The sequence below is a fragment of the Anser brachyrhynchus genome, assembly GCF_964034855.1.
Source record: "Anser brachyrhynchus genome assembly, chromosome: 26".
Taxonomy (NCBI): Eukaryota; Metazoa; Chordata; class Aves; order Anseriformes; family Anatidae; genus Anser; species Anser brachyrhynchus.
The window spans coordinates 1,592,890-1,612,243 of record NC_137719.1 but is presented as its reverse complement, the minus strand read 5'-3'; the positions used below and the strand labels follow the sequence as shown (position 1 = coordinate 1,612,243).

General features: G+C 42.0%; 1 protein-coding gene across 1 annotated transcript; it reads left to right on the top strand.

Annotated features, from left to right (window-relative positions):
• The first annotated feature begins 52 nt into the window (after positions 1–52).
• Positions 53–19,270, top strand: BMP10 (bone morphogenetic protein 10). The gene is made up of 2 exons (XM_080568355.1): positions 53–590; positions 4,276–19,270. Exons 1-2 carry the CDS (start codon positions 257–259, stop codon positions 5,217–5,219), a joined length of 1,278 nt encoding a protein of 425 aa, XP_080424481.1. The 5' UTR covers positions 53–256; the 3' UTR covers positions 5,220–19,270.
• The last annotated feature ends 84 nt before the right edge of the window (positions 19,271–19,354 follow it).

The following is a 19,354-nucleotide window of genomic DNA, read 5'->3' as shown; positions in this document are numbered from 1 at the left end:
GCTTACACTACATGAGATAAGAGAGGCAAGGCAACCATAGAAGAGAGCAAGCCATATCCAATTACTGAGACCTGGTTTTGGGGAGGGGGAAGGGGGAGAGAGAGGACGGATCACAAGTTTCAAGACAAGAGCTTCCAAACTTGTCATCTCCCTGTGACACAAGCGGCATATAACCCAGGGGATAAAACCGCCACTTAGCCCACACGAGAGCTAGAGCTTGTTGAGTGTGGTTGGAGACTAGAGCGAAGCCGAAGCCATGGATTCTGTAGTCCTCCAGCTGTGGGCTGTCCTCTGTCTCTTGGTTCACTTTGCTGCTTGCAGTCCCATCCTGAGCTTGGAGCACTCTTCCCTGGAGGAAGACGTGCCTCTTTTCGATGAGATCCTCTCCGAGCAGGATGGTGTTGATTTCAACACGCTGCTTCAGAATATGAAGAATGAGTTCCTGAAGACGTTGAACCTCTCTGACATTCCCCTGCATGAAACGGCCAAGGTGGACCCACCAGAGTACATGCTAGAGCTGTACAACAAGTTTGCCACTGATAGGACATCTATGCCATCCGCAAATATTATTAGGAGCTTCAAAAATGAAGGTAAGATATGTGCATCTCTAGAGGAAGCAAATAGAAATAAGCACCCTTGTAGTCAACATGAAATGTATTTACGAGGCATTGAGCAGGAACTGCACTAAGAGGAAAAACTGCCATTCATTGAGGCCACCATCGGAAATAGACAACTAATACTGTATGTACCAATGTAAGCCAGATACAGCTTGCTGCAAGATAGATCCCTTGTCCTCTGTTTTTGAGATTGTAAGGTTTTGGGGGAAGAAGATGTTCCTTTGGTGTTTGTATGGCACTAACTATAATTTGGGTACATTTTCATTATCCCTAGAATGACACCCATCTTTTGCAATTATCTGCCTGATTTTCAACTGGATACCTTCATTAATATTTGAAATTAAGGCAAGAAATTGTTTTACACATTGTTCAAATGTGCAGTATTTTCATATTGAGAGCTTAACCAAATATGGCTTTCTGTTAATATCCTCTCGTTATTGATCTTCACAGGATTCATCATGTTTTCTTCCTCTGACATCTGAGCATAGTTCAGAAAATATACAGAAATACGTGAAGCAGAATTTTGGATAACGCTTAGGTTTTACTTTAGGGGAGTAGAATATTTTCTATTAAAAAAAAAAAATGTTTCTGCTTCAGCATTTCCCTTCAGTTCAGGAAGGTCAAGATAACGTTTCAGTGCTAACATTCAATAACTTGTCAATAGCTATTTGCATCATTACAGGTTTTACAGGTAAAAATGTTTTTCAGCTAACTATTTCCAAATACCAGTTATTCCACTTGGCAAATACAAGTGCGTTAATTAATTATTTTTAACAACTTAGAGATATATGCTACTATTCAAACTGTCATGGGATTTCTCTCCTACTTCACTAGTCTACTTAATGAAGTATATCAGGTAATATCATTGGTTTTTTTTGGTTGGTTGGTTGACTTTTGTTTGTTTCTAACATTTGCAATTTAAAAATAATGAAGTATAAGGAGAGATGGTGCACAAGTTATTTCAGTTTGGCAACACAGATGTGACGAGAAAATCCATCAGCTCTGTTCTGCTCTGCTCTATCATTCTGCCAGGCCCAGACACTCCTTATTGGCAACATGTTTATGGTTTGTAGAGGCACTGCATTGTGGTTTAAATCTTTTTTATGTATTCTTTTCTCCAGTGTGGAGGAATTTATTGAAAGATGAATGGCACACCAGTTACACCCACTGGTGAACAGTTATTCACCTCAAGAGCTGTGCCTGTCACTGTGCATCAGTATAAATGCAGACATATGCTGGAATGCCTATTGTTCTTTTCTCATTTTGCATTATTCAGAAGAAATAAATGTGATAAAATTTGGCAAATTTAAACTATGCTGAACAATAAAATACAACGTGGTTTAGTGAAGTAAATCTGAAATTATTCCAGTGGCAAAACCAAAATTCTTTCTGATTTGCAGCATTGCAAACTCTACAGACTGACCTTTTCTTGAGTAATACAAGTAGTGGTTCACAGTTCTGTGCCTTTCTGTAAGCATCACATTCAATGTCTTTGTCATCGCAGCAAAAGTTCTGTACCAGATAGGGTAAACTTAGCGTAACTGTCTGTCATTTCAGTTTTTCTCTCACCTCTTCTAATCCAAAACAGCAAGATGCAAAGTGAGGATACTGATATTAACACAGCTTCATAAACACATGCATTAAAGGAGTGATGCAATTAATGTGTGGGGTTTTTTTTCTATCTTGACAATTTGTGAAACTGGGAACCATTCTTTCATGCCAAAATAACTTTTTGATAGAGAAATGAATTACTTGTACTACTGTAGTGGTCAAGACAGTAGAAATGGATTATCCCGTGGAATTTTTTGTTCACCTGCTTACTGAAAACTAGCAGTAATGGTATTCATTGATTACTATATTAAATTTGTTATTGTTATAAAGATGTTATAACATGTTGCATGGCTGGAAGTAGTTCTTTGTTTTAACCCATGCATAACGTCTCCATTGCAAATGGGGCTGTAATATTCTATCTGTTCTTAAAACTTAAGTACAGGTCTTAAGGGAAATGTTTCTTTTCCTATGGACTCCAGATCACTCTTCCTGACCCTACTATTGGTAACAATAAGGTATTTCACCCCATGGCCTTTCTAATTAAAGAGCAAGGTCACATCCTGACTTACACATGAACTCTTTTCTTGCCCTGCTAGTGCTCAACCATGTTCTTACATGTGGTGTAGCCTTGCCCTCCATCCTAGAGAATTGCTCATGCTCATTTTCTGTATAGTCAGGTGGCATTTCTCCACCCTGTTGTCATCTGTAATGACTGAAGACTTGCTTTAGCATACCAAGGTCAAGGAAATCCCAACAATTACTCAATTACTTCCAGCATAGAGATTAAAGCTAAACATCCCTGTGCTTGAATAGCATTGCCCTTCAGCTCTCCTACCCTGTGTAGTGTGTTCCTACCCTGGTGAAGTGCGGAACGTATTCAGCTCCCACCTTATCAATAGACAGGTAGAGAGATGCAAGCAGAATGGCACTTTTTTTTTTTTTTATGAATGGATGGAAGTGCAAAAAAGGAAAAAAAAAAAAAAGAAAGAAAGAAAAAGGCAGGTGCCTCAAAACCTTCCTCATGTCAGTAGGACAGCTCATGTGCTTAAGTTAACTGCTTGCTTAAGTGCACTGATGGAGCATGGCCAATACTTGCAGCTTTATCAGTGTCACTTTTCTACAAACATATCAAAACTGGAGAAGTCAGAGATGAAGATAGTAGTAGATCACAAGCAGTTTGCCTCTGCAGAAATGTTACACATAGTGTCTACGTCCTAATCTGTCTTCTGAGTTACAAGTAGACAGCACAGTAATTCAGCAACAAATACATAGTCGTTAGCTAAGACTCGGGCATTGCCTGAAGAAATGCATATTGCCTATGTATAAACAAACAACACAGATAGGACAGACAGTCTGAATGACAAGCAGATATTATGTTCTTCTTATACATGTTATTAACTAAAGCTGCCAAAAGTGCCTGACTGAGTACAGCTGTTTGACTTTGCTCACTTGAAACCCATTGAGTCTGTAGCAGGATTTCTGTTGATTGGCAGGTCACTTTGGGTGTTTGCTGCCTGTTCTTCCTAACCAGGAGCCTTTACAGTTTCCCAAGAGACTTTTCCTCCCTTTGTGATTGCCCCTCTCCATTGGTGAGGGACATTTCACTGGAAGGGAATAGTTGCTAGCACGGAAACTTTAAGCAGACCAAGATACAGCCTGCTGTTCTTGCATATGCAGCTTATCTGTCTCATGTTCACTCCAGTGCCATATCCTTCTACCCTTCCTATCCTACACTTGCTGTTTTTCCTCATTTGTTAAGCAGGTACCACAGAGCAACCTAGAATTGATATCTTTTCAGTATTAGGCAATATATTTTTAACATGAAATCCTTCCAGGTGACAAGGAAGTCCCTGGAAGACTTGGAGCAGAAAGAGAATCTTTAAATCCAAGTTTATGGGCTTTATCATATCTGCAATCTCTCTGTCCTTAAACATCTAGAATGAAGTTGGCCTTTTTTCCAAGTACAGTTTTAGGAAGTGATGAAAAAACACTCACCTGAAATTATTTCATTGAAACCCAGCAAGGCAAAACATGTCAGATGAACTTCAGTGCATGTGTTACTGGATGTATTGACCCTTCTAAAATGCATGATCTTTGTCATTTCCAGATCTGGCTTCCCACCCAATTGGTATTACAGGAGTTCGGAAATACCCCCTTCTATTCAATGTGACCATCCCTCACCATGAAGAAATCACCATGGCAGAGCTGAGGCTCTACACCTTGGTAGAACGGGACCAAATGCTCTATGATGGGCTTGACCGAAAAGTCACAATTTTTGAAGTGCTGGAAAACGACCACATGGGGGTAGAAGAAGAAAGAAAGATAGTGGCGCTGGCATCCAGACAGATCTATGGCACAAGCAGTGAGTGGGAAAGCTTTGAGGTCACCGAAGCCATCAGGCGCTGGCGAAGGGCAGGGCTGACCACGCACCGACTGGAAGTTCATATTGAGAGCAGGGAAGGGGAGGAGCAGAATGGAGAGGGGAAACTCGATATCGACATCAACTCTGAGGCTAAGCATGTGCCCCTGTTGATTGTGTTCTCTGATGACCAAAGCAATGACAAAAAAGAGGAGAAGCAAGAGTTGAACGAAATGATAGACCATGAGCAGCTCCTGGACTTGGAGAACCTGGAGGTTGGTAATTTCCATGGCCACCCTGGTGAGGAGGCACTGCTCCAGATGCGTTCCAACATCATATATGACTCTACTGCCCGAATCCGGAGGAACGCAAAAGGCAACTACTGCAAAAAGACTCCACTCTACATAGATTTCAAGGAGATTGGCTGGGATTCCTGGATCATCGCTCCAGCGGGATATGAAGCTTATGAGTGCCATGGAGTATGCGCCTACCCCTTGACAGAGCATGTCACACCAACAAAACATGCCATTGTCCAGACTTTAGTTCACTTAAAGAATCCCCAGAAAGCCTCCAAGGCCTGCTGCGTGCCAACCAAACTTGATCCTATCTCTATTCTCTACCTAGATGCAGGGGTGGTCACCTACAAGTTCAAATATGAAGGCATGGTGGTATCAGAGTGTGGCTGCAGATAGTAGCAGGGAACACATGCACAGGAGAGTGCACACGGGAAGTATTTAATGATTCAGTCTGTAAATTTGTACATTTCAGATTTCTTATTTAATAAGGTTATTTAATGAGGCATGTACAGATAATTGTATGTTTCCTGTCATGGGGAATTGGCAAGTCATATGACTGTAGGGAATGTATATTTTGTTCCATTGCTTGCTTCTTGCTATTCTTTGCTGCCCAAATTATGGCCAAGTCTCTCTTCGTATCAGAGCATAGTGCGGATCACTGGGTTGTTTGGGTAGGCTCTTCACACCAGAAGGGGCACATTCAAATTCACAGGAATAAAGGCATATTTTTGTACTTTGTAAATATTGATTGGCATCTATAGAGTTTCCCAGAGCTGCTAAAATTATGGACAATACACTCCTAAATTTTTTATTTGTGTGTAAAATCTTTATAAGGATCTTTATATGATCAGATTTTTCTTTGAAAATTTATCTCTATAGATCTTACCTGATAAAACACAGGCTCCTAAATCACTAAGGAACAAGACTTTAGACTTCTTTCTTTTTTTCTTAATCCTTTCTTTTATCTTTCCCTGTCTCAGTTAAAAGTAAAAGATATCATGGCAGGGATGATTTGGCATTTGGAGCAAAAGGGAACCATTCCCTTTCCCATTTTTCTTACTAAAGCAATGAGCCCAGGAGCAATGCCAGGTGTCTGCAGTGCTCTGACATGCAATGGCAAGAAATTCCCCCTGTGCATGTTTATTACAAAAGCACCCTGTGTAAAGCAGCACTGGCTTTGTTCCTTTATCCATGTGCTGTCCCTCAAGGGTCAGAGCTTTTGGTGGCAGAAATAAGAGCAGTAAATCTCTTGAATCCTTGAAATTGTACGTTTATACCAGTTACAAAACTAGTCCCCCCGCCCAGTCCGGTAAGCTACATAAAAAACACCTATTTAATACAATTCAAATGGCCAAGTAGTATTGCACTGTCTGCACAGAGCTAGACAGAAAAGGAAACCCCTTTGCACCAGCTAGATAGAGAGGATCTTTCCTTTATGTATGTGCTGAATTTGTCAATTCATAAAGGTATTGCCCCTTCCCCCCCCCCCCCCCCCTTAAACTATATATGATGGAGTCACATGCCATGTTTCTTCCAGTCTTCTGCAACAAATTCTGGTGATAAGAAGGTGTCGGAGCTGAAAAACAATAGACCCGTCACTTTATTTATACTAAGCTGCAAATTTGTCAGATTCTTTGGAAAGTGTAAGTGACGCTGACTCTTTTAGCCTGTACCAGAGCCTACTGTACTGTCCCTGCATCTGTTTTACACTTTTAAGGGAAAGTTATCTTCACTGGAGGTGATAAAGGCCTTTGAAAGAATCACTATAGCACTTCATGGGAATGAACACAAAAGACATTATCATGCACCAACTAAAAACAGTTTCCTGGTTTTCACACATACCTATTTTCACACATACTCTTCTGTGCTTCCCATAATTTATTGACCTATTTATTGACTGCCTGCCTTTGTATTATAATGTAGAATACAGAATGTTTTATTTTTGTGCTTGTATGTAATCCCACTTGGATAAAAACCTTGTACCGATACTATTGTACATGGAATCTCTTTACTGAGTTGTGCTGCACAGAGATTGCAGTTGCTGATTTTTTTTCTGCCTTAGATATCTGTGAATACTGTATACCACAGTTATCTCCCTTGCTTACAGAACTGTTCACTGCAATAATTTAAACAGCATTCTGAAGCATGTATGGTGTTGTTCAGTGTATAACAACTCTTGCAGTGGTATCATTGCTTTAAGTGGTCAGCTATGTAGTTTATTGTAGAGTTATACAGACTCCACTCTTGTGCTGCATGGTTCCAGATAGTGAGCTGTGCCACGGGGCTATATTACTTTACACCTGCTCAGGATCTCACCCTGCAAGTGGCTGACACTGCTCACAGACCTTTCCCCTGAGCTACTCTGCAATCTTAGTCTGTAGTTAATGCTATGTTAAAAGAATTCATAAGAGGTGTGATATTTCGTTCTGCTGACATGAACTGCTGCAGCCAACGGCTGAAGTGTCGCCACACAGAACCTTTCAAAACTATCCACAATTCCTATGAAGCCATTTGCCAAGACAAACCGTTCACCTTGTTAGGAGTGATAATCCAGCATTAGGGAGATAATCCGACATTTGCTTTTATCATCTCTTTTCTGCAACTCTTCCTGTGGCAGTGATCTAGCCGGCGTGCTTTTGTACCACTGTCCTTTAACATTTCTGAGAAGCATGTAAGAGGACCTAGGCCTTAAAAATAATAAGTCACCCACTCTAATCACCTGCAATCACTATAAATTTCCCTGTGACCACATAGCAAATCAGAGTGGCTGCTTTCACACTCTCTTATTGTCACAGACGTTTTGTAACAGAGTTGATGGGATGCAGAGTATTATGGTACAGTGCAAATGTGGGCAGGCGTGTAGTTTTATCAGTAAGGAAACCTGCATGTATGAACATAGAAATATCTAATGTGCCTATTTAGGATCAGGTGTCAGCCAGCTTTTTGGTATTAGTAACCTTTATAATGAAACAATGATCAAAGGGGATTTCAGCCAGACTTTGTGAAGACAAGCAGTAAAGCATGAGCAGTAAAACAAAAATATCCTATTGCGCTATTTCAGGAGAAAACTGAGCATCTCCTGAATCCTTCAGCTGCAACTGTGTTGTTCATCATCTCAAAACTATGGAGAATAGTATTTCATTTTTTAATGTGCACCTCTTAAGATTGTATGCCTGCTTTATTAGCAAAACCTCACCTTACCTTTACTGTACCTTTGAAAATAATTTGGCAAAGACATTTGCTGGATGTTCAAGTAGTAAGATAGAAGAGATCAGGAAGAATAGCACATAAAATTGGGGACTGCTATTTTATAAACAGTTTTCCTTAAGTAGCAAATTGAGGTTGTTTCTGCAAAGTCGGAATCTTCTTATTTCTTAGCTTTCAACACACCTGTCCATATAAATATGGCACACAAATAATATGGTGAGTGTATCACAAGAGACAGTACTACCAAGCTGTATGTTCTGGTACTGTCAGTGAGAAGTCCCTGAAAGAATATCCTAGTGCATGTTTACTTTTTCTTTGTTTCTTCACTTCTTCCTTTTTCCTTCTTTCCATCCATCTACATTAGTACTGTGACTTCTTCTGTTTCTAAAAGAATGTATTTCTCACATTAAATAATAATATGCATTGATTTTCCTTTCATTTCTGATCATTCTGATCTGATACTAGCAGATGTTTGACAAAGCTTAAAAACAAAAAGTAATTTTAGAAAGGTTTGGAAAAATGTAAATTCTGTATGGAAGTATCTTTCTATACATCCATCTCCGAATTATCACATGCAACCAAAGGAGGCAGCAACCCTCTCTCATCAAAATCAATATCAATTGAATCAATGAAAATCATTTCACCTTCATCTGTTTCTAAATGAATATGTATGACAATGGAAGTAGATGTGAAGTCCTTGTTATGGTGAACGCTGAATAAAATGCCAGGCAGTGCTTACAGTCAAAACAGACAGGACAGGCAAAGGGGAAGGAACAGGAAAAAAAAAAAAAAAAAAAAACGATAAAAATAAAAGAAAAAAAAACAAGAGAGGAAAAGCCTGGATAACATATCAGCAAGGGAGTTGCGATTAGAGCTTTGGTCTTGGATTGCTACTCTTAAATCAACACACATGATGCCTCCAGAAGAGCACGAACTTCAAGACATCTCACTCATTCCTGGGCCTTTGGAGAAATCATGACATCTGTGTCTCCTGTGCAAACGCAGCACCAATGCCAGATTTCAAGAAGCGCTTGGAAGTCTGAGGTTCCCTTAAATGATCCATATCTCTTAGCTCTCTGCACATGGACTAAACCTTACTCAAGTAAATTTCTCCCCAAAGCTTTCTTTCATTATCACTTCCTTGGCTACAGTTCCTGGAGCCCACGCTCACTCTGGCTGCTGTGCCCTGCCTGGGTGATGGAAGATACCAATTCCCAGCTTTCTGAGCATTAAAGCTTGGAAGTTCAGCACAGATTTTTCTGTCCTGGCCCTGACAGACCCCTTGCTTTGGGCAGATGGGCTGTTTGGGACAGCTGGCAGAGCCTGAGCAGAAGGGGCAGGGCCCCGTGCTGTCCTGGCAGGGAAGCAGGGCATCACCTCTCCCCACAGCGCTGCTTGCAGAAGCAGCAGCCTGGCAGTGGCTTATGCTGGCCCAGGCCACCACATCACTGTTCATCACCTTCCTTGGCACATACACCAGCCTTGTCTCCCTTCCAAGGAGGGTGTTCTTCTGCTTCTAAGGTCCTTAACTTTTCCTTTAGGCCACGTAAAGCAAATGTGCCAAACTCCAAAATTAAGATTGCAATTAAACCTTAACACACTCTGGTCTGTGAAGAGAAAGCCTCTATAGTAGCAGGCTTTCAAACAGCTTCAAATCTTTGCTGCTCCCATTTGCAAGTGCCAAAACATAAGTCTCTGTAGGAAAAAAAAAAAAAAAAAAGGATATCATGGACCTATATCTCTTCTCTTACCAAAGACAGTGGGCCCTGACAAGTGAGGAGCAGCTTTGGAGCTAAAAGCATAAGGATCAACCTCCCCAAAAATGAGGTAACTTAGGAAAAATCATCTCCCAAAGCAACCATCATCCAAAACTGCAGCCAAAAACTAAGTCCATCTTCTTCTCCCAAACTCCAGATATTGCACTGCCCTTCTTAAACTGCTCAGAGGCCAAAGCAAACCAGAAGCTCCAGCAGCCTAGAAATAGAAATAAATAAAATAAAATAAAATAAAATAAAATAAAATAAAATAAAATAAAATAAAATAAAATAAAATAAAATAAAATAAAATAAAATAAAATAAAATAAAATAAAATAAAATAAAATAAAATAAAATAAAATAAAATAAAATAAAAAAGGAGTTTTTAACAACCATTGGCAGTTTTGTGCCTGGCTTACCTACAGCACAATGGAAGAGGTTCAGCAAAGTATTTTCATTTTCTATCCAAAACACTGAGCCAAACCCCAGCAAAATCCATTACTTGTTTTTAAAAAGAGAAAGAAAGGAGGATTCCCTGGCACTTGAACATCTGCTTCATGCATTTGAAAAACTACAGCCCAGGGTTAATTTAAACTTCCTTATAACCCAGTTCAACATTTGGAGTGCAAACACTGTTAATAGGATGGGAACCGGGGTGGTGGTAGTTTGCTTACTATACCGGGAAACAAAGCCAGAACAAAACTAGCTTGAGATAGAGGTTTTGTTTATACTGCTGACCCATCTGTCTTCATTAATGCACTATTTACAGGAAAAGTAAAAAAATTAGCTTCTGCTCCTTCTTCAATTGCAACAGCAACCAATAAAGGCTGAATGGCTCATTTGCCCTCGACTAAAAATGGAAATTCTTATCAACACTCCTTGGAAGAAGAAGTTTATTATATGGAACGTATTGTTGTTGAATATTAGTGCTTGGCCCAGGCATTTTGGCCAGCGCTATGTATTTCTAGCACAGGCAATGTCAGGAGTGAAGAGCTGTTAGGGAGGTGCCATTGTTGCAGAAAGCAGAAACCAGCCACAAATCATGACCCATGCCTTACCCTCGATTCCTTCTTCTAAGTCTAAGGTAGAAATGTGTTTTTTTCTCTTGTATTGACCCAAACAGGGTAACAAGGTGTGATTTACCTGGGTGTGAGAAGGGGAACATTTGAGGCTAAGCCTCTTCATGACACGGAAACCACGTGAGCCCTCTCAGGCAGCAATGCTGGATGAGGAGAGGCAGCGCAGGGTGATACCCCTTTCTCTTACCTGCAAGTAAAGGGGCCACACACACGTGCTTTGATTTCTAGAGTTCAGAAGCCTAAATAAGGACAGATGAAAGACATCCCAAGTGCGTCCACCTTGAACCTCCTTCAGCCAAAATGAGGCACGTTTGTGTCCACCTGTTAGTAAACTGATTTAGAAGCAGCGCAAAGCACCCATGTGTGGTCACTGGTGTAGATGGCACCGCCTGAACCCAAAGAGAACCTGAGCTCACGGCCTAACACCCCCAGACATTTCCTAATAAACACGGACTTTAAAACTCGCTGCTGTGCAAATGACCTCCCTTAAACACATCTTCTCAATAAGAAGAAAAAGGTACATTTTGCACTACAAGCCCACTGAAATAGAAACATACATGAGAAAAAATAAAAATCTTTTTCCTTGAACCATAAAGCCAGAAATTTTCAAAGAGCAGGCAGGTTTACCAGAGTTATCTCACTTACACACCCCAATGCAGGGACATGCTTTCAAATGATTGCAGAACATTTGAATGACCTGTGAACCTTGGGCATATTTTGGGCACAAATCTGGCTGCTGGGCTTCTTGCCTCACTCTCCTCCAACCGTTCTCCCCTGCCTTGCTCTTCCTCATAGCCCTCTATCACTCTGCAACCACTTTCACTCAAAGATAAGCTTTTTCTCAGGCTGCATCTCTGCAAGCTGTTCCCTGGTGACCAGGACTTGCAGCATGCAGTATCTGCAGCTTGCGCACAGGAGCAGACGTTGTGAGGAAACACAAAGGCTATCAAAACAGTAGAAGGAGCAGCCATTAGAATTATTGCTACTTTTCCCAGATAAAATGGGGGAAAAAGTCCAACTTTTGATATCCCTGTCAAGAAGATGAATAGTGGAAGGTGATTCAGCTCTCCATGCTGAGGTCTTGCTAAGATCTTCTGCAGCAACTGAGCACATTTGCTTTCAGATGCATGTTAGTAAATGCCAACTCACTCTACTGCTTCTCAAGGCATCACTTCACATCAATAAAAGCAGAATTTCAGCAAGCAATTAGCAGTGAAATTTTCTACATCCAACCCCATCTCACCACACAGCATTGTGGACAAAATTCTTTAGGATACAGCTGCATTACTCCAGCAAACTGAACTACTTTTTGGAGCGAACAATGCCAGAAAATATAAAAGATAGTTGCTAACGTATACACAGTAATTTATCCAGTGGGTGATAAGTCACATACAGCGCACGCCAAATGAGCTTACGTTTGAAATAGGAAGTTTGCTTGCTTGTTTTACGCTGTTGGATATGTGCCCAATGTGATTCTGTTTACAAGGCAAATTGATCAACCTCCTGCTCAGCACTTCAAGGGTTTAGCCGGATCTTTGATTGCATTTTTTAAAGTAAACAAAGGAAATATGGGGGATAAAAGTAATCAACATGGTTGCAATAAAGGAAATGATATGAGAGGAATGGATTTCCGTGACATAGAGCAATGCTTCCTGAAAAGAAGTGGGAACTGTTTTTTTTTTCGCTAGCTCCAAATATTACATTTTCTATGACGGCCCAAGATATGGCCAATGAAAAAAATACACAGTATTTTATTTTAAATGAGCAGCTGCAGTACTATTAATTCGATATTAGCAATAACTACATTTCACAGGAGCTGCTGCCTGATGTATCTGCAGTGACTTTAGGATGAGGAGATGCTCACTGCAGTGCTGAGCTCCCCAAACAATGTCCTTCAGCTTTGTGTGGCTGATGCTATCCAGGATGCCGAGCCTCAGATGGTGTTGAAAAGATATGTGTTGAGTTAAGTGAGAAGGTTTAAATACAGGGTGATCTTTGAAATCAAGTACAGTAGCTAACTAGCAACAGAGGCTAAACAACAATCCAACCTTCCATAGCTCTCAGGTTTATGTTGGCTTTGCTGTAGCAACTCCTTATCTTTCCAGAGATTAGAGCATTTTAGATCAGTTGTTGTGAGATTTGGTGGAATCCATTTCCTGAGCTGTCACCACTGGCTAATCAGGCAAAGTTGAAATACAAAGATTTGGCAGAGTGTGAAAGCGAAACCAATTATCCTGTAATACTGAATGTGCTTCAATCATTTCTACCATTGCCAGATTTTAGATGTCTAGCTTGAGATACTGATACAGAGAGCCCTACAGACTGAAACATATGCCATCTGAACTGTAAGCAGAGCAAGTATCTTACTGTAGGAAAAAAAAAAATGCTACCCCTTTCTAGCATTTCTACAATTATTTGTAGCTGGCATAACTGTTCACTAAGAAATTCCAATCCAAATTCCCCCATGGGTTAAAATGAGAGTAGGGATCTGTGGGAAACTGAGACAAACATGCTTAGGAGAATAATGGGCTGACCCAGCTGTTGAGCAGATTTGATTTTGGCTTAAATCAGTTGTTTGCTGCTGGGGTAGGCACAAAGTAGCATGACATCAGTCACATTTAAGCTGCTATCCAGAATTTCACTTATAGTTTTGCACCAGTTTTGAAGTCAATCTTGCAGGGATAGCAGTGATTAAAGTTAACCACTTTTGCTTTCCTATCTGAACTCACTCCTTCTCCCTTGGGATTTCTCTAGCTCACATTGTTAATTTTTGCATTCCTCTGCCAACCAATGAATTACACCAGCTTCAGATTTAGCCCAATAACATTGATTGCATATCTTGCACTTCCTCTGTCCTCCCTAATTAGAGCAATGGAGACAAGCAACACGTGCTGAGCTAACGGCAGAGGGAGGGGGCCATGCTTCGCAGGACATGTCCTTCCTGATGGGGCTGCCACAGGTTCCCTCCTGGCATGGCTCAGGGTGCTGCATGCAATGCTAATGAGTTCCAGGACAGGAAAACAATTTAGATGAAGGCCTCAGTGAGCACTCTGGAGATGCATTAACCCCTGTACTTTCTCCATGAGGAAGGAGTGACGCTGAAGATAGAGTTGTCAGCCAAGCCGGACCCTGCTGCACACTGCGGTCAGCACATATGTGGGAATGCAGCAGCCTCTGGGGGACTGGGCAGCCACTGGCAAGCAGCAGGACCTCTGTGGACATCTGAGTTGCACTTCCATCTTCTGCTTGTAAACATCCCGCTTTTGCATCATTTGAGTCTCAGGGAAGAAACCAGTGTCTTCACCACAGACACCAATGTTGTAAACACTTCTGGTCTAAAACCTTTAGTATAAAGTTAATAGAAGGAAGGGTTATCTGGCAAGATCAGCAATATAGTTTACGACCAAAAAATATATTATAGAATAGATTGGGATTCAAGACTCCCAAGTCTTTGTATGGCTCTGCTTCATATATGCTCTGCAAACATTTTCCGAAGCTTTCAAATAATGACATTTGTGTTGAGTTTTGGAGAAAAAAAATCTGTTGCCTCAATGGCTTTACTTTCATCAAGGCAAAAGACCTCATTATTTTGGCTCAAATGGTGATCACTGAGCACTCTGCTGCAAATTCCTTTGCCTTGTCACCTTCATGGCAATGGACTCCTTGCTTGCCCATGTTGAAGCTAAAGGGATGTGGCGCTAGGATACATGGAAGGTCAAGCAAAAAGCAATCTAATCGTTTTAGCCCTTCACCAGTGTTCCATAAAGACAGTATAGATTCTCACCACGTTATAGCCCCATGTTGTGATAAGATGCCAGGGAGCTTTGTCCCAGCCAGAGTTCCTGCATGTGGTTTCTGAGCAGCCGAATAAAATGGAAGAAAGAGTCTGCTATGATTCTGTTTGCCATTATTAGTGAGGCTTTATATTTGAGTAAGTAGAAGCAGGTCAGAGTGGATGACAGCAATTTAATCTCCTGGTGCTTTTCCATAAATTCTTGCGCTATCCTTGACCATAATCCATTTCTCTATCACTGCCAGCTAGAGGAAAGATCCAGTCCTATGGTGCTCATGCTTTTCTAAGCCTGTATTCCAGGTCTTCTGCAATCTCTAGATGTGATTTAACCCCATTTCAGACTTGTTCATGCAGCTTTCTTTACATCGGATAGGAGGAAGGCAGCAAGGGATCAGGATGCTCCCACCGCCCCTATGGAAACCTCCTTTCTGAGGGTGTGAAAACACAAGAGTTTCCAGTGGGTGTTTGAACTTTCCCTCCTCGGTGTGGCCTGTGTTCTCTTGGGAACAACTGTCCTAGGGGTGCTTGGCTGATTTCCTCATTCCTTTTGGATTCACATTTCCATAGAGTTTAGCACTCAAAACGAGCACCAGATTTTTAGCAGCTTCAATAATGTGGATTCATGCAAAAGAAACTCTTGGCAGTGGTAGAAAATCTATCCCCTGAGGCCTGGGAAGGGACAGGCAGGGTAAAGGTGTCATGGAACAGTCTCGAAACCTGCACTGGCCCTTGGCATCAAGTGCGGAGCTCATCCAGAGCATGCAGAGATCATGGGGAGCCTCAGGCTGGACGGCAGCCTGTGCCCACCCTTATCATGGAGGTGAGGAATGAAACAAGGCAACGCTGCTGTGGAAAGGAAAAATTAACCTCTCACATGGTCAGAAAGCAGATGCCAAGCCGATGTTTATCTTTATTTCATTAACAAGAGGTCAAAACTTGCCCCTCACCTCACTAGCTGGTTTATAAATACACTCATTTGGAAATAGCTCCCTGGACGTGGCAAACAGCATCTCGGCCAGCTGATGAGATTAAAAGAATGTTCCCCTGTTCCCAGTTCCTGTTATCAGTGTATTGTGTTAAGAAGGCCAAAATATCACATCATGTTTTTACACATGATAAAGCAAATTTTCAGAAGCTGCACCAGCAGCCGCTGACGGGGCTCACCGGAGCTGGCTGCACATGGGGTACAGCAAGACCTTTCAGACAGGGTCATGCATGAAAAATGGCTTTTTTGAATCCTCCATACATAGTGGACTCAAGGAGTAAACAGGATGCTTTCTTCTTGCTGAGCTCTGGGCTTGTTGGGTTTCTCAGCTTGGTAGGCTGTGTGCCTGAGGTTGAGCACACCCTGGTGCCTCGCAAGCGGCAGTCCTCTCTGCTCTGCTCTAGAGCCTAGCAGTTGGGAAAATCACACCCAAACCCACATCACTCAGGCTGTTACCTGGCCAGTGTATTTGGCTGAAATTATAAGCTCTATTTCTTTAGACTCCAAGTTCCCAATCAACTGCTAAGCGCTTCCGTTCATGGGAATTACCTATGGAGAAAACTCTTGTGTAGGACAACAACCAGAATGGTAAATGAATGTGGACACCATGCACACAGTGAGCTGTTGGCAATGAGAGTTACCCAAGGAAGAAGCTGTCCCAGCTGAAGCCTCTCAGCAGTATTCATCACACTTATCTGCTTGCGTAAGTAGGAATACCCAACCTTGCGGGCTTTTCATGCTAGAATAGATGAGGACTTTTCCAAAGGAGTGCTCCATCTCTTCCCTGGCAGCTTCCTTCTGCCCCCCTTTTGGCCTTCACTTTGTCGGGATGTGACAAAGCCTCTTGGAGGCTGCTGTTCCTCCGGGCCGGTTGGACGGTCTGGCGCCGTAGCACCCCTGTGCTGCAGCAAGGTGGCAGGAAAACACAGAGAAAGCGAGGTGGTGCGACTGCTTCCAGGGCTTGGCTGAAGGCCTGTGGACCTTCGTTCTCCCCACCTTTCTGGAGAGTTATTTATATAAGAAGTTTCAATTTCACAGTCTTTTATTCTTAAACGCAGCCTGCTTTAGGGGTATCATTCAGCTCCCGTTTATGGGAAGGACGTACACTGCTCTCTCATTCCTGGGGAGAACAACATGTTCTCGCTGTTTTTCATCCGTTTGTGTAAGACACCCTGAATAATGGCTGGACACTTTTCCCACACGTCCACCTCGCCTCCCACAGCAACTTGCTATTTTCTGCAGTAGCCAAGCTAAAAAAAGAAAGTTACTATCATGCCAAAAATGTGATTTTGATAAAATATGAGGGGATAAGTCAGTGTAAGTGTGACTGGCTCGGGATCCAAAGAAAAGAGTGTGGGAAGGGTAATTTCACTTTCTTGCCTCACGCCTACCAAATGCCTGGATACAAGGAAGTGAATTACTAAATGCATACGATAAATACCTAAGAAGGGCAAAATAGATTTTTGCTCTAAGGCAAAGAATGCTAGACAATGAGAGCAGGACTAAAATTAATGTCCTATAAGACATGATTCCAGTCCGTAATGCATGGTTTAGCAGCTTGAGATGCATTCAGGTCTGCTCTAATCTGGAAATACTTTTCACATGTAAAGGGAAAGGAAAACCCCATGGGTGTTTTGTGGTTATCCTTCATGCTCTCCCATCTCCTTGAAGGGGATGTTCTTGTGACCTATGGCTATGCCATGCAAGGACCAAGGGGGCAAAAAAAAAAAGCCTTTTTGGTGAAGCAACCTTCCAAATCTATGATGCTCAGGACAGGACTGAAATAGATATTTCTACTGGGTTTATTCTTTATCCTTATCCTTTTATAGTATATATATACATATATATATATATGTATTTTTACATGATAGTACCAGTTTCACACTTACAGAATCAATGCTTAAATCCTGCTGAAGTGAAAAGCAGCCCCTAAGCAACCCTCTGTGAGTGTTTTAATGTCCTTTGCAGCACAGAGGAGCAGCAACCCCTGCTTTGGGAACAGAAGAGCCATTCTCTGCTACTCCTTCCCTAAAAGGTTTCATGGCTAGCCTGCAAAAAGAAAAGGAGGAGGCAAATCTAGGCCTTGCATCACTCAGTTTTTGGAGATCTCATTTCTGGTGTCCCCAACAGAAGCTCTGGAAGTGCATGAAATCCAGAGCAGTATTTGGGTATTGCCAGTGTTCAGGTGCAGCTCTGGGCTTTGTGTGGCTGAGCAGAGAGGATGTGCCCTTAAGGCTGCAAAATTTCCACAGGTCTGTCCACATGGGCAGGTCTGTGCTTTTCTAAACATATTGCTATCTCTTTCTACTGCTAAAGCCTACTTTTTTTTTTTTTTAATAAAAATAAATCCTTATCTCACATAACCAGCTCATAAGATGCCCATGTTGCTTCCCAGAGGCTGCGTGCTTCCCCTGTGCACTTGGGAATTTCCAGACCACCTGACCTCATTGGAAAGTCTATCTTTTAAATACAGCCACTATAAACACTTCAATTTTTAATGGGCAGAATATCTTCAAAGAAGTTACTCTGCTCTTCAGAAACAGACGTGGTTTGATAGAGGTTGTTTTGCCTATCTGCAGCGGAAGTGGAGGAATGTGCAGTTTATACTAAATTAACGTGCACTTGTCCTAATCACAGAGACTTCTGAGCCGCAGCCAAGCCTTTTCACGTCATTATGGTCTACTGTGAGCCACGAAGGAATTATTTGCCTCTTCACACTTTTGATCTTCACAGAAAAGAGCGTGTGGCATTTCCAGCCCAGATGCTCCTGATGCTTCTCCTAGACCCGATAGAGAAGTGTCTCTCTAAATGGCTTCTGAGCCTCATGGCCAGATTACTAACAAGATCCCTATAAAGGTAAAAAAATATTTAAACACTGAAGCAGCACTCTCAAGGTCATCTGAAATCACACAGAAAACAACCATGAATGGGAGCAAGTTACTCTGAAATGATGGAAAGTGAAATGTATCTCATGGGCATTTTGGAAACCTCTTGATCTGAGTGTTGGGAAGACATGGGTCCCATAGGTGCATGGGGGGACTCTGACTTGCAGTGCCAATGGTGGTAGAGATGCCGGAAAGAGACTTTGGGATGCAAGAAATGTGTTGTCTTGGGATGCCATGGCATTCAGGGCATGCAGGCAATGGGCAATATGACAGTGAGGCTTGGATAGCCCAGCTTTAAAGGTGACTAAGCCTTGTGGAGGTTGCATTGTCCTCCCTGGGGTCTTCTTCATGATGCCCATCCCTCCATAAGGCTGTGGGCACCAGCCCCACTTGACCAATGCAAAGGGCTACTGTGATCCTTGCTGAGACCTCCAATTATCAAGTTTCAGATTTGAAACATTTTGATCAGATTTGATCATTGCAAGAGCAGATGGCCTTGGATGTAGGTCAGTTTGCACCAGGAACCCCTCAATTTGGAGGAAGGCACTGTGATTTTGCAGTCATCCCATGTTGGATTCCAGAAAAAAAATAATTACCTGGTGTGATGGTTTGAGGGCAGGGAAGTGAGGATCTGTGTAGTCTCTGGGGATCCTAAGGAAAGGAAAACCACCCGGAGTTTATTGGTGGAATGAGCTGGTTATAGGTCAGACTCCTAAATGCAGCTCAACTTTCACAAACCTTTCCTTTACCTGTACTTTTCATCCATGGCTGAGCACGGGTGGATTCAATGCAGCTGAGTCTAAGCTTGAGCCTAAGGAGCTGGGCTC